Raw genomic sequence first — 26133 nt, 5'->3', positions numbered from 1 at the left:
AATGCTTTATATATTTAACAACACACTGGCTATGCTAGTGTTGATTACATAGTGTATAATGTTGCTTACATTGTGTGCGAAAAACATATGCCTAACTACTGTCTGTACTACTGTCTGTAATTCCTAACTAGTTTAACGTTAGTCTCAACATTCGCTAGCTAGCTACATTCAAATTACATACCCAGCCATTGAACAAGCATATCTTGCTCGGAAGAGAAAATACAGTTGTGGTTTCGGACCCTCAAGTTATCTAAATACTAATTTAATTAATTTTACTAATTTAATTTTCATTTAATATATGTATTATCACTATGAAATAAGTTATCAGATGTCTCTTCCTCTACATTTTGAAGTAAACTGCAGATCAGTTTTAAGTGGCACAAAGATTCAGTGAAGACACGTGGATTTCCATGTTCCTTTATTCACGCTGTTAGAGGGGAAAAAACGACTTGAGGTGACCATGACGGAGGCAGAGCTGGTCTTTCATAAAAAGAAGAAGAAGAAGAACAAGAAGCAACTTTTAGAGGCGGTGCCGGAGCCCGACAATCCTCCTGAGACAACCACTACGGGAGTCGACTCTCACAAGAAACATAAACACAAAAAGAAGAAAACAAAGAGTGAGAAAGATGACTGTGGACCCGTCGAGGGCCAGTGTGACACAAGAGAAGGGCAAAACAAAAAGAAAATGAAACACGATGCAGAGAACGTAAGTGTGACACAGGAGGCTGCAGATGCTGCTGCTCCTCAGGAGAGAGAGGTGAAGAAAAAGAAGAAGAAAATGAGAATTGAAGAGCCAGACCGTCCTGGAGAGAACCCAGAAGCAGAGGCGGCACTCACAGCGGTGCAAACCAACCTTGAACCAGTCCCCCAGAAACGAGTGAAGCGCAAGGCGAAGGTCAGAAAGACACACACACAGCCTGCTGCAGACACACACTCTCCCACAGACGCACGGCTTCACCCAGATGATGTGCCTAAAGCGCCTGTGCTGGACATTGACGATGCCATCCGGCAGGAGATCCTGGAGTTCATGCCTCACTTCACGTTTCGCCACGTCGACACAGTGAAGAATGTCATCAGGTACGACCTGCCCCGCTTCAGGGTATACAAGAAGCAAGGTGAGTAAGCAAGCTTTATTTTAGCCATTGGGAGTATCCAAAGCCTGCAGTGCCCTGTGAAACAGGCTGATTAAGTGTGCATTTTCAGAGGGGAAGGAGTTTATCTTCATTCAGGCCATAGGGAATATGTGAGGCCTGCAGCAGTGTTATGTATATGTTGCCCAGGACGTTTTCTCAGTGATTCTGGTATGGTATGACATTCTGAGTTAAACATGTCATCCTGGGTTCATGTGTTCTCCATCATCATTGAGATTTTTGGGTGGACTGTGTTTGAGAAGTTGAAGGACCACTGACCACTTGAGGGAAAACTTTAGTCATGTGATCCAGGGTTTTTGTGTTTACTGCTTTCCCTCCGCCCCCACCATGCCACAGGGATCCCTCTGCGAACAGGATGGCTCACCGCGGCCGAGAACAAGCAGCTTAAACAGAACGTGAAGGACTTCCTGGCCGTTTCCGGGATCGGCAGCGAGTTCAAGCTTTTTAGACCCCAACGCTTCCCAGATGAGATGGTTACCATCCGAAGGCTGAAGAGGAAGTTCAACTTCGTCAGGAGTTTATGTGAGTATAGATATCAGATGTCATGTCATGTATGAGTATGAGACATGTGAGTGAGTGACACAGGCCGAGTGAGTGTGCCCACTGCTGTCATGCCGACATAAATTTTTTTTTGAGATGTGACTTGTCAAATTGTATCAAGTGACTGGAAGTTAGAGGTGTACAACAATCCAGCCTGCAGTGCAGCAGTGAATGTTTTCCTGTGCCTGAACAGGCGCTGGGATCCCTCGTTCCTGGATATCTATAATGAAACGAGCCAGGAACTTCTGCAACAGGGAGAATTACTTGGGGAGGTAAACACAAGCTTCTCAACAATGGGTTCTCTTTATAAAGAAATGTGCCCAGACAAACATTTTAATGTGGCCTCAGGTGACTTTAAAGTTCCCCCACCAGGTGAGCAGCACAGTGGGCTTCAGTGTTTGTGTGTGTCCGGTTGTTATGAAACTGCAGCGTCATGCTGGGGGTGTTTAATCAGTGTTATGACTCTGTGTCCGTGTATAAGTGTGAGAGAGCAGCATCAGGTTGGGGGTGTTTCATCAGTGTTATGACTCTGTGTGAGTGCGTGTGTGTGTGTATGAGCAGCATCATGTTGGGGGTGTTTCATCAGTGTTATGACTCTGTGCCCCTCATCCGCAGGTTTACAGAAGATGAGAACAAGGTCTTGAAGGAACTGTATGCGCTGCATGGGTCAAACTGGACGACCATAGCAGACAAGATGGGCCGTAGTTGTTCAGCCGTGCAGAGTCGCTTTGGCTTGATGTGTGAGTGATCAGATGCACACCAGAACATCCATAGTGTTAAAGGTTCAGTCCGCGATTCTAATCCCATACACTTTTTGTCAATTTCAGCTAATTGCTCCTCATGGTCCTCTAGCTGTCCTTTCAGTGTTTGCTCTGAAAATAAATCTGATGTTCGTACAGAGTAATTTGTGAATGGCAAACAGTGAATTCCAGCCATAAAACATCTCCACAATCAATGCATTACTTCAGGCTTAGGCTGAAAGGGAGGGGTAAAATGCGGCTGGCGGTTGAGCTTAAATATTAATAACTTTTTTCCAGAATTATGGACTTTACCTTTAAGCTAATTTTGTGATTGGCCAGCTAGACGGACAGTACATAAACTGATAGACACAGGGTAGGTAGACATTAAAACTAATGCAGATGAATGAGGTCTGTGAATACTGACTCAGTCTTGTATTATGCTTTGTCACTTCCTGTCCCTCAGCTGAGGTTTATGGGCCATGGTCAGAGGCCGAGTTTAAGGTCCTCCTGACGTGCTTACACCAGCAGCTGCTGAAGAGGGCTGAGCCTGGAGGAGAGGGCGGCGACGGGTCTGCGGTCATCCAGAAAATGGACTTGTATAAGAAACTGCCCTGGAGGCGTGTGGCCAAGCAGATCAAGACTCGCAGCTGGATGCAGTGCAGGGATAAGTGGTGAGAAAGCTCATGTGACAGTCAGATCACAAAACATTTTCAGTTCAGTTACATTTTGCTCTGACAGGCTGAATAATTCCTGAGAACATAGACGACACTACCAAGGAACAGTTTTCCTTCAACACAGAGACCATATGCAGATCGTGTGTGTGTGTGTGTGTGTGTGTGTGTGTGTGTGTGTGTGTGTGTGTGTGTGTGTGTGTGTGTGTGTGTGTGTGTGTGTGTGTGTGTGTGTGTGTGTGTGTGTGTGTGTGTGTGTGTCATTGCCTTTGTGAGCTAAGAGAAACCGTGTTGATGCTCTCCCTGCCTGTGTTGTGTAGGATGAAATACCTGATGGGTAAAATGAAGACAGGTGGAAAGATCCACGGGAGGAAGAACATAGAGGGGCAGATCCAGCTGATCAAAGCGTACGTTTCAAACTGTTACTCTGGTTACCTGTAGATCCAGCTGATCAAAGCGTACGTTTCAAACTGTTACTCTGGTTACCTGTAGATCCAGCTGATCAAAGCGTACGTTTCAAACTGTTACTCTGGTTACCTGTAGATCCAGCTGATCAAAGCGTACGTTTCAAACTGTTACTCTGGTTACCTGTAGATCCAGCTGATCAAAGCGTACGTTTCAAACTGTTACTCTGGTTACCTGTAGATCCAGCTGATCAAAGCTTACGTTTTAGACTGTTACTATGGTTACCTGTAGATCCAGCTGATCAAAGCGTACGTTTCAAACTGTTACTCTGGTTACCTGTAGATCCAGCTGATCAAAGCGTACGTTTCAAACTGTTACTCTGGTTACCTGTAGATCCAGCTGATCAAAGCTTACGTTTTAGACTGTTACTATGGTTACCTGTAGATCCAGCTGATCAAAGCGTACGTTTCAAACTGTTAATCTGGTTACCTGAAGATACAGATGACATTCAAGAGATCCCGCTTGTGTGAGAGTCTCCTGTGATCACCTTATTTCTGAAGTTAACCCAGTTTCTGTGTGCCCCGCCCAGGATCAATGAAATGGCTGTGGAGGAATCTGGAGACATTGTCTGGGATGACCTCACTCATCTCTTTGGGTAAGGGGCTCATGTTAGCAAGTACATGGGAGACTGACAAGTACAACGCTTCTGTTCTTGAGTGCTGGTTACTTCCTGTCCTGCTAAGGTCATAATCAAAATGGGTTGGCCTATTGGCCTTAAATATGCGTTGGCATTGAAACTAGTCTTTGACCCGGCTGTTAGACACAATAATAGTGTATTAGTGTGATATTTAAGTGAAATTTGAGTGAATGATGTGTTAGTGTGATATTTGAGTGAATCGTGTGTTACTATGATATTAAGTGAGTCGTTTGTTAGTGTGATGTTGAGTGAATCGTGTGTTAGTATGATATTTGAGTGAGTTGTGTGATATTTGAGTGAATCGTGTGTTACTATGATATTAAGTGAGTCGTGTGTTAGTGTGATGTTGAGTGAAAGTTTCCTGTGATTTCTCTATGAAGCAACACCCCACCTGACTACTTACAAAAGAGGTTCTACCAGCTTAAGGTGACCTATATACCAGACTGGAACAGAAAGTCTTTCTGTGGTGAGTACTGACCCCTGCTGGTTCATGTATCTCTCTCGGTCATGTCTAATACTGTTGTCTGTTTTCTGGTGGAGTATGCAAAAGTGACCTTGGGTTTGAGAAAAGCACTACATCACGAAAACAACAACTTTACATTTGTTGTCTTCTTCCCTTCTCCTCTGCTTCTCCACCTTCTCCTTTCTTCTGTCTTGCTCTTCTTCCTCTGCTGCATTGTCTCTCTGTCTGTCCCCTTCTTCAACCTCCCTCCCTCCCCCTGTCTCTGATGGCAGACATCATTGATTTCCTGTATGAGAAGACCCTGCCAAAGCTGGAGGAGGACCTGAAGGGCTGTAAGGATGATGATGATGATGAGCCCGCAGAGCTGCGACAGTCTTACAAGCTGTCAGAGATCTTCCCCAACCTCTGAAACACCCCAACGCCACCCCCACTCATCACCAGAGAGACAAGTCACTCTTCCAAGCTGTCAGAGATCTTCCCCAACCTCTGAAACACCCCAACGCCACACCCACTCATCACCAGAGAGACAAGTCACTCTTACAAGCTGTCAGAGATCTTCCCCAACCTCTGAAACACCCCAACCCTGACCCCACTCGCCTAACCTCCTCACTAGGGGCCGTGTGAAGTTTGAAACACTAGTGACTGAATTAACATTTAATTGCTCAGGCTTTTTCCAAAGAAGTTCAGATATTTATAAATGATTGAAGAAAATATTAGCTTTGTCATTTTTTTTTTACATTTCCTGAAACTGGTGTATTTTAGTATTTTTGTAAAATGTATTTTTATGCACTGAGTTCAATAGTAAATGAAGGAGTTTTAAACCCAGTGTCTGTTGACCATTTTGTTTTATGTGGATTTTCTTCTGGTCACCAGTGGAGAAAGACATCAGGCCTTTTCACCAGAGTTTTACTTCATCAGTGTCATCACCGGTTAGCCCTTTGCCATCAGACTGGCCAAACTGTGTCTGTCACAATCGGGCCGGTCATATAAGCATGTAACCTCTGCCCTAATCTCATATTAGTTGTTGGAGCTGTAAGGGCTTCTGTGACTTGACTATTAACAATCAGTATAATAACCAGTGTGGGTAGAATATTAACAATCAGTATAAACTCTAGGATATTCATGATAACAAGCTATTAAGACTACTATACTACTACAAAATGATTGACACTATTGATATGAGTTACATTATGGGCACTCTGTTTGAATATGTATCAAGTCTGGGCCTAGGGATATGTGGGGAGCCTTAGGGGTGACCATGATAACTATCTACACTCATGCCCTCTGAAGGGGTGACCAAGATAACTATCTACGGTCATGCCCACTGAAGGGGTGACCATGATAACTATCTACAGTCATGCCCACTGAAGGGGTGACCATGATAACTACATGCCCACCGAAGGGGTAACCATGATAACTATCTACACTCATGCCCTCTGAAGGGGTGACCATGATGACTATCTACAGTCATGCCCACTGAAGGGGTAACCATGATAACGATCTACAGTCATGCCCGCTGAAGGGGTGACCATGATAACTATCTACAGTCATGCCCTCTGAAGGGGTGACCATGATAACTATCTACACTCATGCCCACTGAAGGCCGCATAAACCTTCCCTGATTATTCCTGAACCACCAAGAACAAAGAGTTTTATTCGGATCAGAAAAGAGGAATGTTTTTCTCCATCACAGACCTACATATCAGACACAACACTTGGTTGAGCTGTAAGGGCTTCTGTGTCTTGGTTGAGCTGGAGGCTCTAGGGGCAGATGTCCTTCTCTGAGGATTATGGGATGTTGATATGATATGCGTGTAATTATATAATTATATAGATTATGCATATGGGTCATGTTTATATGTGTGTGTGTGTTGATGCGTGTGTTATATATATATATATATACAGTGCTAAGTATTTGCCCCCTTCCCAATTTCTTCTATTTTTTCATATTTGTCACACTTAAATGCTAGAGCACCATATCTGCAATTGTACGTCATAGAACTTGTGCCGTTTTGAGTATCCAGACCGCATTTGTTAAAGCAGCATACAGTGAGTTACAGAAACTAACTCAACATGGTACGATATTTGCTTTCCAAGGTGTTTCTATTTGAAGTAGCCATCACTGTGACATGATTCTGGTGAGGGACCTTATTTTGTGTGGATGTTTTATTTCATGTGAGTATGTCTAATGTTCACTATGATACACAGTTTGCTTCATCTCCATTGTCTGCAATATATTATTTATTGAACATATGAAACATGAAGTGTATCAAGTGAATACAGGTTCTGTCTCTTTGTTACATCTTTTGGCCACAGCTGTGTCATGTTCAGACTACTCTGTCAATATGCCCCCAACTTTGGAAACAACCCATGGCTCCTGCATCTTCATCCCGTGCTCCTTCAAAGATTATGAGGACAAATACTTCTTCAGACTGGAGTGGGGAGACGAGAAAGTAACTTTTCCGGAAAATGTTTTGATAAAAGTCAACGGTAAGAACAATGATATAACTTCAATGATAAGATAAGATCCGAGAATACTTCTCCATCTTGCTAGGTGTTCTCAAGTGAAATTATTCCTGTGTGTAGGCCTACCTATTTTTAATTCTGCAAATATGTGAGTTTTATCTCTCGGAAACCTAATGGCTAATTTGCTGTTTATTTCAAAATCGACCTGAACCGATAACAGAGATGCACATAATGCTGTATGGTCATAATTATAGTCATCATTTTTTGTAAAGTTTGTAGAGTTATTTGCTGTCAATCTGGCAATTTCTCTTGCGGAAATGCATCATCAGTTTTCATTTCTTCTTTCAATCTTCCATCTGTCTCTGTCTTCTTTCAGATGGACCAAAGAATCTGTCTGTGTCACTGAACACCTCACGCTTTGTAATGGGCAGTCCCGTCACATTGTTTTGCCTTGGTGCATCCAATCCCCCTATACACAATTATAGATGGTTCCGGGACACAAGTGGTTACCTGGAGGAGGTGGACTGGACATACCAGAGGTATACCAGAGAACCCTTTCAATTTTGGAGCGGATCCAAATCACGAGCTAGATTGTATGATGAGCCCTGTTGAGTCAACATCCTTTTTAACTTTAATCAATGGGACTAAACTGAGGAGAGCATACATTTCCCACTTTTCCACTTCCAAAGTAAAACTATTGCATGTCATTTTATTTAATAAAACTTGTTTTGAGTATTTACATGAATATGTTTCTATGATTAGAGATGACAACTAGAGAGTTTGGGTGAAGTTGTCTCAGTTACCAGGAGACAACTTGTCACAAATCAGGGGGAGAATTAAAAGATCTCTGGGGAGAACGGAAATGTCCAAATGAAGTTTTGGACAGAAAAGAGGGCAACAAAGAAGAGGAACATCACAGAGGACCAAGGGCGTCAGCAGCATTTTGAGATGGGGGGTGGGGGGGGGACATCTTTTGGCGGGGGGTCTAGGGGTTCTCCCCCAGAACATTTTGAAATATGTAGACGCAATTTCCTGCATTCTGGTGCATTTACCATGTTTTTAGATAGAAACTGATCTCTCTCCCTTTCCCCCCCCCCCCCCCCCCCTTGGAGTCGGCATGGTCTGCAATTACTGACTACTATTATGTTCTGGTAGACTGGGTAAACCCAGCTCGATCTGCAATCTTAAATAAGATTGAGCTTGGTCTGGTGATAGCCAGGATAATGTTTTGGTGTAATACACAGAGGACTGACACTGACAACTTTGGCACTTTATTCTCCATTTAATGAGAGCAAAAGATTTAAAAAGTCGTTAGAAAAACTAGCATATTAGCTAACGTTAACTCCATATTAGCTCACGGTTGTTATGGTAATAAAAAAAAACACCAGCATTTTTTTTTGTAGCTACTTGAAAAAAACATCCTGGTCATCGCTTTCTGCCCGAAATAGACGCCTAGGTCTGAACACGGCCAAAAGCACAACATATTTTAGACCAAGATTAAGAAATCAACAAATGCTGTTCCACTTGTAATGGGTAAATAAAGTATGGTATTGCCTAGTGCTAGTTGTAGGTAAATATCTTGCTTATCTAGCTATAATCATAATGTTTGCAGAAGGATCTTTGTGACAATGCTATTATAGCCAGAGAATGTCTCATAAGGGTGCTTTGGCCACTAAAGGATAACTTGGGCAACTCTGACTTACTTTCCTCTTCCTCGAAAAAACCCCCCTCCTTTTGTCCATCTCTGTGGAACAGTCGATGATGTCTGAAACCAGGTGCTAGCGCGACACTTCTCTCAATGAGTATATCTGCGTGCGTGATTAGGCTATGTGTAGGAAACCAGGAAAACGCGGAGTGGATTTCTATTGCTATGGGTATTCCCTCTACTGATAAAGTGGAACGGATTTGATTGTGAAGCAATGGAAAGAACGCTGGACTATCTACAGCTAGTAGACCAGCCATGCACTAATATTTGGATGGCAAATGTGGGGGGGTCCAAACGAAAAAGTGAGGGGGACGTGACCCCCCCCCCCCCCCAAGTTATATTGTGGCGACGCCCATACCTGAACCACTGATGACTGATGATTTGAATCTGCTTGCTTCTGATTCTATCTGCCCCAGGTACAACTCCAGACCACGAGGTGGTGGTAAGATACATCTTTGTGAAAATGTGCCAATTCAGAGTGATCGCCGAGAAACACAAATTCACATGGGTTAAGTTGTATTGGTCTGTTTAGGCTGTCGGAGCAAAACAACAATGCTTTATATATTTAACAACACACTGGCTATGCTAGTGTTGATTACATAGTGTATAATGTTGCTTACATTGTGTGCGAAAAACATATGCCGTACTACTGTCTGTAATTCCTAACTAGTTTAACGTTAGTCTCAACATTCGCTAGCTAGCTACATTCAAATTACATACCCAGCCATTGAACAAGCATATCTTGCTCGGAAGAGAAAATACAGTTGTGGTTTCGGACCCTCAAGTTATCTAAATACTAATTTAATTAATTTTACTAATTTAATTTTCATTTAATATATGTATTATCACTATGAAATAAGTTCTCAGATGTCTCTTCCTCTCTACATTTTGAAGTAAACTGCAGATCAGTTTTAAGTGGCACAAAGATTCAGTGAAGACACGGGGATTTCCATGTTCCTTTATTCACGCTGTTAGAGGGGAAAAAACGACTTGAGGTGACCATGACGGAGGCAGAGCTGGTCTTTCATAAAAAGAAGAAAAAGAACAAGACCAAGAAGCAACTTTTAGAGGCGGTGCCGGAGCCCGGCAATCCTCCTGAGACAACCACTACGGGAGTCGACTCTCATAAGAAACATAAACACAAAAAGAAGAAAACAAAGAGTGAGAAAGATGACTGTAGACCCGTCGAGGGCCAGTGTGACACAAGAGAAAGGCAGGACAAAAAGAAAAGAAAACACGATGCAGAGAATGTAAGTGTGACACAAGAGGCTGCAGATGCTGCTGCTGCTCAGGAGAGAGAGGTGAAGAAAAAGAAAAAGAAGAAAAGGAGAATTGAAGAGCCAGACCGTCCTGGAGAGAACTCAGAAGCAGAGGCGGCACTCACAGCGGTGCAAACCAACCTTGAACCAGTCCCCCAGACACGAGTGAAGCGCAAGGCGAAGGTCAGAAAGACACACACACAGCCTGCTGCAGACACACACTCTCCCACAGACGCACGGCTTCACCCAGATGATGTGCCTAAAGCGCCTGTGCTGGACATTGACGATGCCATCCGGCAGGAGATCCTGGAATTCCTGCCTCACTTTACGTTTTGCAACACCGCCCATGTGAAGAATGTCATCAGGTACGACCTGCCCCGCTTCAGGGTATACAAGAAGCAAGGTGAGTAAGCAAGCTTTATTTTAGCCATTGGGAGTATCCAAAGCCTGCAGTGCCCTGTGAAACAGGCTGATTAAGTGTGCATTTTCAGAGGGGAAGGAGTTTATCTTCATTCAGGCCATAGGGAATATGTGAGGCCTGCAGCAGTGTTATGTATATGTTGCCCAGGACGTTTTCTCAGTGATTCTGGTATGGTATGACATTCTGAGTTAAACATGTCATCCTGGGTTCATGTGTTCTCCATCATCATTGAGATTTTTGGGTGGACTGTGTTTGAGAAGTTGAAGGACCACTGACCACTTGAGGGAAAACTTTAGTCATGTGATCCAGGGTTTTTGTGTTTACTGCTTTCCCTCCGCCCCCACCATGCCACAGGGATCCCTCTGCGAACAGGATGGCTCACCGCGGCCGAGAACAAGCAGCTTAAACAGAACGTGAAGGACTTCCTGGCCGTTTCCGGGATCGGCAGCGAGTTCAAGCTTTTTAGACCCCAACGCTTCCCAGATGAGATGGTTACCATCCGAAGGCTGAAGAGGAAGTTCAACTTCGTCAGGAGTTTATGTGAGTATAGATATCAGATGTCATGTCATGTATGAGTATGAGACATGTGAGTGAGTGACACAGGCCGAGTGAGTGTGCCCACTGCTGTCATGCCGACATAACATTTTTTTTTAGATGTAACTTGTCAAATTGTATCAAGTGACTGGAAGTTAGAGGTGTACAACAGTCCAGCCTGCAGTGCAGCAGTGAATGTTTTCCTGTGCCTGAACAGGCGCTGGGATCCCTCGTTCCTGGATATCTATATCGAAACGAGCCAGGAACTTCTGCAACAGGGAGAATTACTTGGGGAGGTAAACACAAGCTTCTCAACAACGGGTTCTCTTTATAAAAAAATGTACCCAGACAGACATTTTAATGTGGCCTCAGGTGACTTAAAGTTCCCCCACCAGGTGAGCAGCACAGTGGGCTTCAGTGTTTGTGTGTGTCTGGTTGTTATGAAACTGCAGCATCATGCTGGGGGTGTTTAATCAGTGTTATGACTCTGTGTCCGTGGATGAGTGTGAGAGAGCAGCATCAGGTTGGGGCTGTTTCATCAGTGTTATGACTCTGTGTGAGTGCGTGTGTGTGTGTGTGTGAGCAGCATCATGTTGGGGGTGTTTCATCAGTGTTATGACTCTGTGCCCCTCATCCGCAGGTTTACAGAAGATGAGAACAAGGTCTTGAAGGAACTGTATTCGCTGCATGGGTCAAACTGGACGACCATAGGAGACAAGATGGGCCGCAGTGGTTCAGCCGTGCAGAGTCGCTTTGGCTTGATGTGTGAGTGATCAGATGCACACCAGAACATCCATAGTGTTAAAGGTTCAGTCCGCGATTCTAATCCCATACACTTTTTGTCAATTTCAGCTAATTGCTCCTCATGGTCCTCTAGCTGTCCTTTCAGTGTTTGCTCTGAAAATAAATCTGATGTTCGTACAGAGTAATTTGTGAATGGCAAACAGTGAATTCCAGCCATAAAACATCTCCACAATCAATGCATTACTTCAGGCTTAGGCTGAAAGGGAGGGGTAAAATGCGGCTGGCGGTTGAGCTTAAATATTAATAACTTTTTCCAGAATTATGGACTTTACCTTTAAGCTAATTTTGTGATTGGCCAGCTAGACGGACAGTACATAAACTGATAGACACAGGGTAGGTAGACATTAAAACTAATGCAGATGAATGAGGTCTGTGAATACTGACTCAGTCTTGTATTATGCTTTGTCACTTCCTGTCCCTCAGCTGAGGTTTATGGGCCATGGTCAGAGGCCGAGTTTAAGGTCCTCCTGACGTGCTTACACCAGCAGCTGCTGAAGAGGGCTGAGCCTGGAGGAGAGGGCGGCGACGGGTCTGCGGTCATCCAGAAAATGGACTTGTATAAGAAACTGCCCTGGAGGCGTGTGGCCAAGCAGATCAAGACTCGCAGCTGGATGCAGTGCAGGGATAAGTGGTGAGAAAGCTCATGTGACAGTCAGATCACAAAACATTTTCAGTTCAGTTACATTTTGCTCTGACAGGCTGAATAATTCCTGAGAACATAGACGACACTACCAAGGAACAGTTTTCCTTCAACACAGAGACCATATGCAGATCGTGTGTGTGTGTGTGTGTGTGTGTGTGTGTGTGTGTGTCATTGCCTTTGTGAGCTAAGAGAAACCGTGTTGATGCTCTCCCTGCCTGTGTTGTGTAGGATGAAATACCTGATGGGTAAAATGAAGACAGGTGGAAAGATCCACGGGAGGAAGAACATAGAGGGGCAGATCCAGCTGATCAAAGCGTACGTTTCAAACTGTTACTCTGGTTACATGTAGATCCAGCTGATCAAAGCGTACGTTTCAAACTGTTACTCTGGTTACCTGTAGATCCAGCTGATCAAAGCGTACGTTTCAAACTGTTACTCTGGTTACCTGTAGATCCAGCTGATCAAAGCTTACGTTTTAGACTGTTACTATGGTTACCTGTAGATCCAGCTGATCAAAGCGTACGTTTCAAACTGTTACTCTGGTTACCTGTAGATCCAGCTGATCAAAGCGTACGTTTCAAACTGTTACTCTGGTTACCTGTAGATCCAGCTGATCAAAGCTTACGTTTCAAACTGTTAATCTGGTTACCTGAAGATACAGATGACATTCAAGAGATCCCGCTTGTGTGAGAGTCTCCTGTGATTTATTATTTCTGAAGTTTACCCAGTTTCTGTGTGCCCCGCCCAGGATCAATGAAATGGCTGTGGAGGAATCTTCAGACATCGTGTGGGATGACCTCACTCATCTCTTTGGGTAAGGGGCTCATGTTAGCAAGTACATGGGAGACTGACAAGTACAACGCTTCTGTTCTTGAGTGCTGGTTACTTCCTGTCCTGCTAAGGTCATAATCAATATGGGTTGGCCTATTGGCCTTAAATATGCGTTGGCATTGAAACTAGTCTTTGACCCGGCTGTGATATTTGAGTGAATTGTTTGTCAGTGTGATATTTGAGTGAATTGTGTGTTAGTGTGATATTGAGTGAATCGTTTGTCAGTGTGATATTGAGTGAATCTTATGTCCGTGTGATATTTGAGTGAATCGTGTGTTAGTATGATATTGAGTGAATTTTGTGTTAGTGTGATATTGAGTGAATCTTGTGTCAGTGTGATATTGAGGGAGTTGTGTGTTAGTGTGATGTTGACTGAAAGTTTCCTGTGATTTCTCTATGAAGCAACACCCCACCTGTCTACTTACAAATGAAGTTCCACCAGCTGAAGATGACCTCTATACCAGACTGGAACAGAAAGTCTTTCTGTGGTGAGTACTGACCCCTGCTGATTCCTGTATCTCTCTCGGTCATGTCTAATACTGTTGTCTGTTTTCTGGTGGAGTATGCAAAAGTGACCTTGGGTTTGAGAAAAGCACTACATCACGAAAACAACATCTTCACATTTGTTTTCTTCTTCCCTTCTCCTCTGCTTCTCCACCTTCTCCTTTCTTCTGTCTTGCTCTTCTTCCTCTGCTGCATTGTCTCTCTGTCTGTCCCCTTCTTCAACCTCCCTCCCTCCCTCTGTCTCTGATGGCAGACATCATTGATTTCCTGTATGAGAAGACCCTGCCAAAGCTGGAGGAGGACCTGAAGGGCTGTAAGGATGATGATGATGAGCCCGCAGAGCTGCGACAGTCTTACAAGCTGTCAGAGATCTTCCCCAACCTCTGAAACACCCCAACGCCACCCCCACTCATCACCAGAGAGACAAGTCACTCTTCCAAGCTGTCAGAGATCTTCCCCAACCTCTGAAACACCCCAACCCTGACCCCACTCATCACCAGAGAGACAGGTCACTCTTACAAGCTGTCAGAGATCTTCACCAACCTCTGAAACACCCCAACCCTGACCCCACTCGCCTAACCTCCTCACTAGGGGCCGTGTGAAGTTTGAAACACTAGTGACTGAATTAACATTTAATTGCTCAGGCCTTTTCCAAAGAAGTTCAGATATTTGTAAATGATTGAAGAAAATATTAGCTTTGTCATTTTTTTTTTTACATTTCCTGAAACTGGTGTATTTTAGTATTTTTGTAAAATGTATTTTTATGCACTGAGTTCAATAGTAAATCAAGGAGTTTTAAACCCAGTGTCTGTTGACCATTTTGTTTTATGTGGATTTTCTTCTGGTCACCAGTGGAGAAAGACATCAGGCCTTTTCACCAGAGTTTTACTTCATCAGTGTCATCACCGGTTAGCCCTTTGCCATCAGACTGGCCAACCTGTGTCTGTCACAATCGGGCCGGTCATATAAGCATGTAACCTCGGCCCTAATCTCATATTAGTTGTTGGCGCTGTAAGGGCTTCTGTGGCTTAACTATTAACAATCAGTATAATAACCAGTGTGGGTAGAATATTAACAATCAGAATAAACACTAGGATATTCATAACAAGCTATTAAGACTACTATACTACTACAAAATGATTGACACTATTGATATGAGTTACATTATGGGCACTCTGTTTGAATATGTATCAAGTCTGGGCCTAGGGATATGTGGGGAGCCTTAGGGGTGACCAAGATAACTATCTACAGTCATGCCCTCTGAAGGGGTGACCATGATAACTATCTACACTCATGCCCTCTGAAGTGGTGACCAAGATAACTATCTACAGTCATGCCCGCTGAAGGGGTGACCATGATAACTGTACATGCCCACTGAAGGGGTGACCATGATGACTATCTACACTCATGCCCTCTGAAGGGGTGACCATGATAACTATCTACAGTCATGCCCTCTGAAGGGGTGACCATGATAACTATCTACACTCATGCCCTCTGAAGGGGTGACCATGATCACTATCTACACTCATGCCCTCTGAAGGGGTGACCATGATAACTATCTACAGTCATGCCCGCTGAAGGCCGCAAAAACCTTCCCTGATTATTCCTGAACAACCAAGAACAAAGAGTTTTATTCGGATCAGAAAAGAGGAATGTTTTTCTCTATCACAGACCTACATATCAGACACAACACTTGGTTGAGCTGTAAGGGCTTCTGTGTCTTGGTTGAGCTGGAGGCTCTAGGGGCAGATGTCCTTCTCTGAGGATTATGGGATGTTGATATGATATGCGTGTAATTATATAATTATATAGATTATGCATATGGGTCATGTTTATATGTGTGTGTGTCTTGATACGTGTGTTATATATATATATATATATATATATACAGTGCTAAGTATTTGCCCCCTTCCCGATTTCTTCTATTTTTTCATATTTGTCACACTTAAATGTTAGAGCACCATATCTGCAATTGTACGTCATAGAACTTGTGCCGTTTTGAGTATCCAGACCGCATTTGTTAAAGCAGCATACAGTGAGTTACAGAAACTAACTCAACATGGTACGATATTTGCTTTCCAAGGTGTTTCTATTTGAAGTAGCCATCACTGTGACATGATTCTGGTGAGGGACCTTATTTTGTGTGGATGTTTTATTTCATGTGAGTATGTCTAATGTTCACTATAATACACAGTTTGCTTCATCTCCATTGTCTGCAATATATTATTTATTGAACATATGAAACATGAAGTGTATCAAGTGAATACAGGTTCTGTCTCTTTGTTACATCTTTTGGCCACAGCTGTGTCATGTTCAGACTACTCTGTCAATATGCCCCCAACTTTGGAAACAACCCATGGCTCCTGCATCTTCATCCCGTGCTCCTTCATCACCAAGGACTCAAGTGTGAGGGGTCCTGCCACAGGAGTGTGGAGAAAAGGCTCCCAGTGGTTTAAAGATGGTGTTGATGTGTTCAATTCTTCTGAAAGCCAAAACAAACTTCACGGCAAGATACTTGGTGACCTAACCCTGATGTTTTGATAAAAGTCAATGGTAAGAAAAATTATATAACTTCAATGATAAGATAAGATCCGAGAAGACTTCTCCATCTTGCTAGATGTTCTAAAGTGAAATAATTCCTGTGTGTAGGCCTACCTATTTTAATTCTGCAAATGTGTGAGTTTTATCTCTCGGGAACCTAATGGCTAATTTGCTGTTTATTTCTAAATCGACCTGAACCGATAACAGAGATGCACATAATGCAACTTCTTGGCATGTCTTCCTCCAGATGCTCCACCTAAGCCACATCTGAGCTCACCACAACCCCTTCAGGAGGGCACCTCCGCCCGTATGACTTGTGCAGTCCCTTCCCACTGCCCCCAGGATCCCCCTACCCTGGCATGGAGCCCAAAGCTCAACCACAGTATGGAGACCCTGCAGACAAGAGAAGATGGCACTCAGGAGGTCATCTCTGTGCTGAGTTTGATCCCCTCACACTGGGAGGATGGCCTGAATGTAAGCTGTGTGGTGACACACAGGCTACAGAGACAAGGCAGCGTCCCCTTCCAGGAAACAGTACCCCTTACTGTGTTGTGTGAGGCTTTTCACCTTCTTTCTCAATGTCATATGTGAGAACAACTCCATTTGTTTTGGCTGATCTATCTGCCTCTCAGTTCTGCAAACCCTCAGTATCAGTGTGATTCTTAAGTGTTTCCTCTTCCTTTCCCATTGAAATGCATGGTCTACTGTACGCCTACTGTGAGGTTACTCACTCTGCCAGCTGTAGACCAGAGCCATCAAGAACAAAGACTTTAAAGCGTGAAGTCTTTACAAGCCATTCTTTAACACTCTATATATGGCAGCCTTGCCTTTACAAATCTGTCTGTTTAACCATTAAGATCAAAGATTTGAGCACAGAGTGCTCTAACATCTTAGTTTGTAAACAAGCCCTTAATAACATATATCATCTATATTGTACCCTTCCTTGATTGGGTAAGTTATGTAGTTTATTGCACACAATAAATTAACACTCAACTCATTTTTAATACTTAATCTTAAAGTGTACCGTGAGGTCATTATTATGGTCATCATTTTTTGTAAAGTTTGTAAAGTTATTTTCTGTTAATCTGTCAATTTTTCTTGTGGAAATGTATCATTCGTTTTCATTTCTTCTTTCAATCTTCCATCTGTCTCTGTCTTCTTTCAGATGGACCAAAGAATCTGTCTGTCACTGAACACCTCACACTTTGTAATGGGCAGTCCCGTCACATTGTTTTGCCTTGGTGCATCCAATCCCCCTATAAACAATTATAGATGGTTCCGGGACACAAGTGGTTACCTGGAGGAGGTGGACTGGACATACCAGAGGTATACCAGAGAACCCTTTCAATTTTGGAGCGGATCCAAATCACGAGCTAGATTGTATGATGACCCCTGTTGAGTCAACATCCTTTTTAACTTTAATCAATGGGACTAAACTGAGGAGAGCATACATTTCCCACTTTTCCACTTCCAAAGTAAAACTATTGCATGTCATTTTATTTAATAAAACTTGTTTTGAGTATTTACATGAATATGTTTCTATGATTAGAGATGACAACTAGAGAGTTTGGGTGAAGTTGTCTCAGTTACCAGGAGACAACTTGTCACAAATCAGGGGGAGAATTAAAAGATCTCTGGGGAGAACGGAAATGTCCAAATGAAGTTTTGGACAGAAAAGAGGGCAACAAAGAAGAGGAACATCACAGAGGACCAAGGGCGTCAGCAGCATTTTGAGATGGGGGGGACATCTTTTGGCGGGGGGTCTAGGGGTTCTCCCCCAGAACATTTTGAAATATGTAGACGCAATTTCCTGCATTCTGGTGCATTTACCATGTTTTTAGATAGAAACTGATCTCTCTCCCTTTCCCCCCCCCCCCCCCCCCCCCTTGGAGTCGGCATGGTCTGCAATTACTGACTACTATTATGTTCTGGTAGACTGGGTAAACCCAGCCCGATCTGCAATCTTAAATAAGATTGAGCTTGGTCTGGTGATAGCCAGGATAATGTTTTGGTGTAATACACAGAGGACTGACACTGACAACTTTGGCACTTTATTCTCCATTTAATGAGAGCAAAAGATTTAAAAAGTCGTTAGAAAAACTAGCATATTAGCTAACGTTAACTCCATATTAGCTCACGGTTGTTATGGTAATAAAAAAACCACCAGCATTTTTTTTGTAGCTACTTGAAAAAAACATCCTGGTAATCGCTTTCTGCCCGAAACAGACGCCTAGGTCTGAACACGGCCAAAAGCACAACATATTTCAGACCAAGATTAAGAAATCAACAAATGCTGTTGCACTTGTAATGGGTAAATAAAGTATGGTATTGCCTAGTGCTAGTTGTAGGTAAATATCTTGCTTATCTAGCTATAATCATAATGTTTGCAGAAGGATCTTTGTGACAATGCTATTATAGCCAGAGAATGTCTCATAAGGGTGCTTTGGCCACTAAAGGATAACTTGGGCAACTCTGACTTACTTTCCTCTTCCTCGGAAAAAAAACCCCTCCTTTTGTCCATCTCTGTGGAACAGTCGATGATGTCTGAAACCAGGTGCTAGCGCGACACTTCGCTCAAAGAGTATATCTGCGTGCGTGATTAGGCTATGTGTAGGAAACCAGGAAAACGCGGAGTGGATTTCTATTGCTATGGGTATTCCCTCTACTGATAAAGTGGAACGGATTTGATTGTGAAGCAATGGAAAGAACGCTGGACTATCTACAGCTAGTAGACCAGCCATGCACTAATATTTTGATGGCAAATGTGGGGGGGTCCAAACGACTTTTTTTTTCAAAGTGAGGGGGACGTGACCCCCCCCAAGTTATATTGTGGCGACGCCCATGCCTGAACCACTGATGACTGATGATTTGAATCTGCTTGCTTCTGATTCTATCTGCCCCAGGTACAACTCCAGACCACGAGGTGGCGGTAAGATACATCTTTGTGAAAATGTGCCAATTCAGAGTCATCGCCGAGAAACACAAATTCACATGGGTTAAGTTGTATTGGTCTGTTTGGGTTGTCGGAGCAAAACAACAATGCTTTATATATTTAACAACACACTGGCTATGCTAGTTTTGATTACATAGTGTATAATGTTGCTTACATTGTGTGCGAAAAACATATGCCTAACTACTGTCTGTACTACTGTCTGTAATTCCTAACTAGTTTAACGTTAGCCTAAACATTCGCTAGCTAGCTACATTCAAATTATATACCCAGCCATTGAACAAGCATATCTTGCTTGGAGGAGAAAATACAGTTGTGGTTTCGGACCCTCAAGTTAGCATTTCATCTAAATACTAATTTAATTAATTTTACTAATTTAATTTTCATTTAATATATGTATTATCACTATGAAATAAGTTCTCAGGTGTCTCTTCCTCTCTACATTTTGAAGTAAACTGCAGATCAGTTTTAAGTGGCACAAAGATTCAGTGAAGACACGTGGATTTCCATGTTCCTTTATTCACGCTGTTAGAGGGGGAAAAAACGACTTGAGGTGACCATGACGGAGGCAGAGCTGGTCTTTCATAAAAAGAAGAAGAACAAGACCAAGAAGCAACTTTTAGAGGCGGTGCCGGAGCCCGGCAAACCTCCTGAGACAACCACTACGGGTGTCGACTCTCATAAGAAACATAAACACAAAAAGAAGAAAACAAAGAGTGAGAAAGATGACTGTAGACCCGAGGGCCAGTGTGACACAAGAGAAGGGCAACTCAAAAAGAAAATGAAACACGATGCAGAGAACGTAAGTGTGACACAGGAGGCTGCAGATGCTGCTGCTCCTCAGGAGAGAGAGGTGAAGAAAAAGAAGAAGAAAAGGAGAATTGAAGAGCCAGACCGTCCTGGAGAGAACTCAGAAGCAGAGGCGGCACTCACAGCGGTGCAAACCAACCTTGAACCAGTCCCCCAGAAACGAGTGAAGCGCAAGGTGAAGGTCAGAAAGACACACACACAGCCTGCTGCAGACACACACTCTCCCACAGACGCACGGCTTCACCCAGATGATGTGCCTAAAGCGCCTGTGCTGGACATTGACGATGCCATCCGGCAGGAGATCCTGGAGTTCATGCCTCGCTTCACGTTTTGCAACACCGTCGATGTGAAGAATGTCATCAGGTACGACCTGCCCCGCTTCAGGGTATACAAGAAGCAAGGTGAGTAAGTAAGCTTTATTTTAGCCATTGGGAGTATCCAAAGCCTGCAGTGCCCTGTGAAACAGGCTGATTAAGTGTGCATTTTCAGAGGGGAAGGAGTTTATCTTCATTCAGGCCATTGGGAATATGTGAGGCCTGCAGCAGTGTTATGTATATTTTGCCCAGGATTTTTTCTCAGTGCATAGTTGCATGATTCTGGTATGGTATGTTATGACATTCTGAGTTAAACATGTCATCCTGGGTTAATTTGTTCTCCATCATTGAGATTTTTGGGTGGACTGTGTTTGAGAAGTTGAAGGACCACTGACCACTTGAGGGAAAACTTTAGTCATGTGATCCAGGGTTTTTGTGTTTACTGCTTTCCCTCCGCCCCCACCATGCCACAGGGATCCCTCTGCGAACAGGATGGCTCACCGCGGCCGAGAACAAGCAGCTTAAACAGAACGTGAAGGACTTCCTGGCCGTTTCCGGGATCGACAGCGAGTTCAAGCTTTTTAGACCCCAACGCTTCCCAGATGAGATGGTTACCATCCGAAGGCTGAAGAGGAAGTTCAACTTCCTCAGGAGTTTATGTGAGTATAGATATCAGATGTCATGTCATGTATGAGTATGAGACATGTGAGTGAGTGACACAGGCCGAGTTTGTTCGGTGAGTGTGCCCACTGCCGTCATGCCGACATTAAAAATGCTTTGAGATGTGACTTGTCAAATTGTATCAAGTGACTTGAAGTTAGAGGTGTACAACAGTCCAGTCTGCAGTGCAGCAGTGAATGTTGTCCTGTGCCTGAACAGGCGCTGGGATCCCTCGTTCCTGGATATCTATATTGAAACGAGCCAGGAACTTCTGCAACAGGGAGAATTACTTGGGGAGGTAAACACAAGCTTCTCAACAACGGGTTCTCTTTATAAAAAAATGTACCCAGACAGACATTTTAATGTGGCCTCAGGTGACTTAAAGTTCCCCCACCAGGTGAGCAGCACAGTGGGGCTTAGTGTTTGTGAGTGTGTGTGTGTGTGTGCCGTCATGTTGGCGATGTTTCATCAGTGTTATGACTCTTTGTTTGTTTGTGTGCGTCCGCATGTGCGTGTGCAAGTGTTTGTGAGAGAGCAGCGTCATGTCGGGGGTGTTTCATCAGTGTTATGACTCTTTGTGTGTGTGTGAGAGCAGCATCAGGTTGGGGGTGTTTCATCAGTGTTATGACTCTGTTTGAGTGCGTGTGTGAGAGAGCAGCGTCATGTTGGGGGTGTTTCATCAGTGTTATGACTCTGTGCCCCTCATCCGCAGGTTTACAGAAGATGAGAACAAGGTCTTGAAGAATCTGTATGTGCTGCATGGGTCAAACTGGACGACCATATCAGACAAGATGGGCCGCAGTGGTGCTGCCGTGAGGAATCGATTTTGCCAGATGTGTGAGTGATCAGATGCACACCAGAACATCCAGAGTGTTAAAGGTTCAGTCCGCGATTCTAATCCCATACACTTTTTGTCAATTTCAGTTAAATGCTCCTCATGGTCCAATAGCTGTCCTTTCAGTGTTTGCTCTGAAAAGAAATATGATGTTCTTACAGAGTAATTTGAGTAATGGCAAACAAACAGTGAATTCCAGCCATAAAACATTTCCACAATCAATGCATTACTTCAGGGTTAGGCTGGAAGGGAGGGGTAGAATGTGACTGGCGGTTGAGCTTAAATATTAATAACCTTTTTCCAGAATTGTGGACTTTACCTTTAAGCTAATTTTGTGATTGGCAGCCAGCTAGACGGACAGTACATAAACTGATAGACACAGGGTAGGTAGACATTAAAACTAATGCAGACAATTGTGGTCTTTGAATACTGACCCAGTCTTGTATTATGCTTTGTCACTTCCTGTCCATCAGCTGAGGTTTATGGGCCATGGTCAGAGGGAGAGTTTAAGGTCCTCCTGACGTGCTTACACCAGCAGCTGCTGAAGAGGGCTGAGCCTGGAGGAGAGGGCGACGACGGGTCTGCGGTCATCCAGAAGATGGACTTGTATAAGAAACTGGAGTGGAGCCGTGTGGCCAAGCAGGTCCAGACTCGCAGCTGGTTGCACTGCAAGCACAAGTGGTGAGAACGCTCATGTGACAGTCAGATCACGTTGCACACAAAATATGTTCAGATCAGTTAAATTTTGCTCTGACAGGCTGAATAATCCATGAGAACATAGACGACACTGGCAAGGAACAGTTTTCCTTCAACACAGAGACCATATGCAGATCCTGCTTCTGTCTGACACAGCTTTGACCTGTGTGTGTGTGTGTGTGTGTGTGTGTGTCCTTGCCTTTGTGAGCTAAGAGAAACCGTGTTGATGCTCTCCCTGCCTGTGTTGTGTTGTGTAGGATGACTTACCTGAAGGGTAAAATGAAGACTGGTGGAAAGATCCAAGGGAGGAAGAGCATAGAGGGGCAGATCCAGCTGATCAAAGCGTACGTTTCAAACTGTTACTCTGGTTACCTGTAGATCCAGCTGATCAAAGCGTACGTTTCAAACTGTTACTCTGGTTACCTATAGATCCAGCTGATCAAAGCGTACGTTTCAAACTGTTACTCTGGTTATCTGTACATCCAGCTGATCAAAGCGTACGTTTCAAACTGTTACTCTGATTACATGTAGATCCAGCTGATCAAAGCGTACGTTTCAAACTGTTACTCTGGTTACCTGTAGATCCAGCTGATCAAAGCGTACGTTTCAAACTGTTACTCTGGTTACCTGTAGATCCAGCTGATCAAAGCGTACGTTTTTAACTGTTACTCTGGTTACCTGTAGATCCAGCTGATCAAAGCGTACGTTTTTAACTGTTACTCTGGTTACCTGTAGATCCAGCTGATCAAAGCGTACGTTTCAAACTGTTACTCTGGTTACCTGTAGATCCAGCTGATCAAAGTGTCTTCACGTGTCTCTAACTTCACTCTGTTATCGAAACAGCTGCTTTGAGTAATACTCAAGAAGGCATTTTCTATTCAAATACCTCCATCTGGACATTCAAGAGATCCCGCTTGTGTGAGAGTCTCCTGTGATTTATTATTTCTGAAGTTAACCCAGTTTCTGTATGCCCCGCCCAGGATCAATGAAATGGCTGTGGAGGAATCTTCAGACATCGTGTGGGATGACCTCACTCATCTCTTTGGGTAAGGGGCTCATGTTAGCAAGTACATGGGAGACTGACAAGTACAACGCTTCTGTTCTTGAGTGCTGGTTACTTCCTGTCCTGCTAAGGTCATAATCAATATGGGTTGGCCTATTGGCCTTAAATATGCGTTGGCATTGAAACTAGTCTTTGACCCGGCTGTTAGACACAATAATAGTGTATTAGTGTGATATTTAAGTGAAATTTGAGTGAATGATGTGTTAGTGTGATATTTGAGTGAATCGTGTGTTACTATGATATTAAGTGAGTCGTTTGTTAGTGTGATGTTGAGTGAATCGTGTGTTAGTATGATATTTGAGTGAGTTGTGTGATATTTGAGTGAATCGTGTGTTACTATGATATTAAGTGAGTCGTGTGTTAGTGTGATATTTGAGTGAATTGTGTGTTAGTGTGATATTTGAGTGAATTGTGTGTTAGTGTGATATTTGAGTGAGTTGTGTGTTAGTGTGATATTTGAGTGAATTGTGTGTCAGTATGATATTGAGGGAGTTGTGTGTTAGTGTGATGTTGAATGAAAGTGTCCTGTGATTTCTCTATGAAGCAACACCCCACCTGACTACTTACAAAAGAGGTTCTACCAGCTTAAGGTGACCTATATACCAGACTGGAACAGAAAGTCTTTCTGTGGTGAGTACTGACCCCTGCTGGTTCATGTATCTCTCTCGGTCATGTCTAATACTGTTGTCTGTTTTCTGGTGGAGTATGCAAAAGTGACCTTGGGTTTGAGAAAAGCACTACATCACGAAAACAACAACTTTACATTTGTTGTCTTCTTCCCTTCTCCTCTGCTTCTCCACCTTCTCCTTTCTTCTGTCTTGCTCTTCTTCCTCTGCTGCATTGTCTCTCTGTCTGTCCCCTTCTTCAACCTCCCTCCCTCCCCCTGTCTCTGATGGCAGACATCATTGATTTCCTGTATGAGAAGACCCTGCCAAAGCTGGAGGAGGACCTGAAGGGCTGTAAGGATGATGATGATGATGAGCCCGCAGAGCTGCGACAGTCTTACAAGCTGTCAGAGATCTTCCCCAACCTCTGAAACACCCCAACGCCACCCCCACTCATCACCAGAGAGACAAGTCACTCTTCCAAGCTGTCAGAGATCTTCCCCAACCTCTGAAACACCCCAACGCCACACCCACTCATCACCAGAGAGACAAGTCACTCTTACAAGCTGTCAGAGATCTTCCCCAACCTCTGAAACACCCCAACGCCACACCCACTCATCACCAGAGAGACAAGTCACTCTTACAAGCTGTCAGAGATCTTCACCAACCTCTGAAACACCCCAACCCTGACCCCACTCGCCTAACCTCCTCACTAGGGGCCGTGTGAAGTTTGAAACACTAGTGACTGAATTAACATTTAATTGCTCAGGCCTTTTCCAAAGAAGTTCAGATATTTATAAATGATTGAAGAAAATATTAGCTTTGTCATTTTTTTTTTTACATTTCCTGAAACTGGTGTATTTTAGTATTTTTGTAAAATGTATTTTTATGCACTGAGTTCAATAGTAAATGAAGGAGTTTTAAACCCAGTGTCTGTTGACCATTTTGTTTTATGTGGATTTTCTTCTGGTCACCAGTGGAGAAAGACATCAGGCCTTTTCACCAGAGTTTTACTTCATCAGTGTCATCACCGGTTAGCCCTTTGCCATCAGACTGGCCAAACTGTGTCTGTCACAATCGGGCCGGTCATATAAGCATGTAACCTCTGCCCTAATCTCATATTAGTTGTTGGAGCTGTAAGGGCTTCTGTGGCTTGACTATTAACAATCAGTATAATAACCAGTGTGGGTAGAATATTAACAATCAGAATAAACACTAGGATATTCATAACAAGCTATTAAGACTACTATACTACTACAAAATGATTGACACTATTGATATGAGTTACATTATGGGCACTCTGTTTGAATATGTATCAAGTCTGGGCCTAGGGATATGTGGGGAGCCTTAGGGGTGACCATGATAACTATCTACAGTCATGCCCTCTGAAGGGGTGACCATGATAACTATCTACACTCATGCCCGCTGAAGGGGTGACCATGATAACTATCTACAGTCATGCCCGCTGAAGGGGTGACCATGATAACTCTACATGCCCGCTGAAGGGGTGACCATGATAACTATCTACACTCATGCCCGCTGAAGGGGTGACCATGATAACTCTACATGCCCGCTGAAGGGGTGACCATGATAACTATCTACACTCATGCCCACTGAAGGGGTGACCATGATAACTATCTACAGTCATGCCCTCTGAAGGGGTGACCATGATAACTATCTACAGTCATGCCCGCTGAAGGGGCGACAGTGGTACAGGAGGTAGAGAAGTCGTTTAGTAATTAGAAGGTTGCTAGTTCGATTCCCTGTCGAAGCGTCCTTGAGCAAGACATTTAACCCCTAATTGCTCCTGATGTGCAGTGTGCCA

At 43.6% G+C, this 26133-nt stretch overlaps 3 protein-coding genes across 5 annotated transcripts; all 3 read left to right on the top strand.

The window, feature by feature from the left end:
* The first annotated feature begins 353 nt into the window (after positions 1-353).
* Positions 354-5488, top strand: LOC105906091 (transcription termination factor 1-like). Its single transcript, XM_031583443.1, has 9 exons — positions 354-1115; positions 1488-1673; positions 1885-1963; positions 2307-2431; positions 2895-3102; positions 3423-3509; positions 4097-4162; positions 4585-4670; positions 4940-5488. The coding sequence occupies exons 1-9, from the start codon at positions 461-463 to the stop codon at positions 5074-5076; spliced, it is 1629 nt and encodes a 542-aa protein (XP_031439303.1). The 5' UTR covers positions 354-460; the 3' UTR covers positions 5077-5488.
* Positions 5489-9207: 3719 nt separating this feature from the next.
* On the top strand, positions 9208-14634 carry LOC116224218 (transcription termination factor 1-like). 2 transcript variants are annotated; one of them, XM_031583442.2, is made up of 10 exons: positions 9208-9280; positions 9816-10500; positions 10873-11058; positions 11270-11348; positions 11693-11817; positions 12280-12487; positions 12728-12814; positions 13248-13313; positions 13733-13818; positions 14088-14634. In XM_031583442.2, the coding sequence occupies exons 2-10, from the start codon at positions 9840-9842 to the stop codon at positions 14219-14221; spliced, it is 1632 nt and encodes a 543-aa protein (XP_031439302.1). In that variant the 5' UTR covers positions 9208-9280; positions 9816-9839; the 3' UTR covers positions 14222-14634. The 2 variants fall into 2 exon arrangements, with proteins under 2 accessions (XP_031439302.1, XP_031439301.1); XM_031583441.2 differs by lacking the exon at positions 9208-9280 and having other exon boundaries at positions 9320-10500.
* Positions 14635-18831: 4197 nt separating this feature from the next.
* Positions 18832-25233, top strand: LOC116224079 (transcription termination factor 1-like). Of its 2 annotated transcripts, none has more exons than XM_042710131.1 (10): positions 18832-19278; positions 19858-20536; positions 20923-21108; positions 21329-21407; positions 21822-21946; positions 22418-22625; positions 22898-22984; positions 23621-23686; positions 24248-24333; positions 24603-25233. In XM_042710131.1, exons 2-10 carry the CDS (start codon positions 19885-19887, stop codon positions 24737-24739), a joined length of 1626 nt encoding a protein of 541 aa, XP_042566065.1. In that variant the 5' UTR covers positions 18832-19278; positions 19858-19884; the 3' UTR covers positions 24740-25233. The 2 variants fall into 2 exon arrangements, with proteins under 2 accessions (XP_042566065.1, XP_031438592.2); XM_031582732.2 differs by having other exon boundaries at positions 18833-19278; positions 19777-20536.
* Positions 25234-26133: the final 900 nt, after the last annotated feature.

The sequence above is a fragment of the Clupea harengus genome, chromosome 16, assembly GCF_900700415.2.
Source record: "Clupea harengus chromosome 16, Ch_v2.0.2, whole genome shotgun sequence".
In the NCBI taxonomy this organism is placed as follows: domain Eukaryota; kingdom Metazoa; phylum Chordata; class Actinopteri; order Clupeiformes; family Clupeidae; genus Clupea; species Clupea harengus.
The sequence above is the reverse complement of the archived record's forward strand: the minus strand, read 5'-3'. Positions and strand labels throughout refer to the sequence as shown.

Excerpts from the sequence above, each read along its gene's own strand:
- LOC116224218 (XM_031583442.2), top strand. The coding sequence starts at position 9,840 with ATGACGGAGGCAGAGCTGGTCTTTCATAAAAAGAAGAAAAAGAACAAG. Across the intron at positions 10,501-10,872 it reads CAGGGTATACAAGAAGCAAG|GGATCCCTCTGCGAACAGGA; the intron begins GTGAGTAAGCAA and ends ACCATGCCACAG. Across the intron at positions 11,059-11,269 it reads CAACTTCGTCAGGAGTTTAT|GCGCTGGGATCCCTCGTTCC; the intron begins GTGAGTATAGAT and ends GTGCCTGAACAG.
- LOC105906091 (XM_031583443.1), top strand. The coding sequence starts at position 461 with ATGACGGAGGCAGAGCTGGTCTTTCATAAAAAGAAGAAGAAGAAGAAC. Across the intron at positions 3,510-4,096 it reads CAGATCCAGCTGATCAAAGC|GATCAATGAAATGGCTGTGG; the intron begins GTACGTTTCAAA and ends TGCCCCGCCCAG. Across the intron at positions 4,163-4,584 it reads GACCTCACTCATCTCTTTGG|CAACACCCCACCTGACTACT; the intron begins GTAAGGGGCTCA and ends TTCTCTATGAAG.
- LOC116224079 (XM_042710131.1), top strand. The coding sequence starts at position 19,885 with ATGACGGAGGCAGAGCTGGTCTTTCATAAAAAGAAGAAGAACAAGACC. Across the intron at positions 21,408-21,821 it reads AGGGAGAATTACTTGGGGAG|GTTTACAGAAGATGAGAACA; the intron begins GTAAACACAAGC and ends CCTCATCCGCAG. Across the intron at positions 24,334-24,602 it reads GAACAGAAAGTCTTTCTGTG|ACATCATTGATTTCCTGTAT; the intron begins GTGAGTACTGAC and ends CTCTGATGGCAG.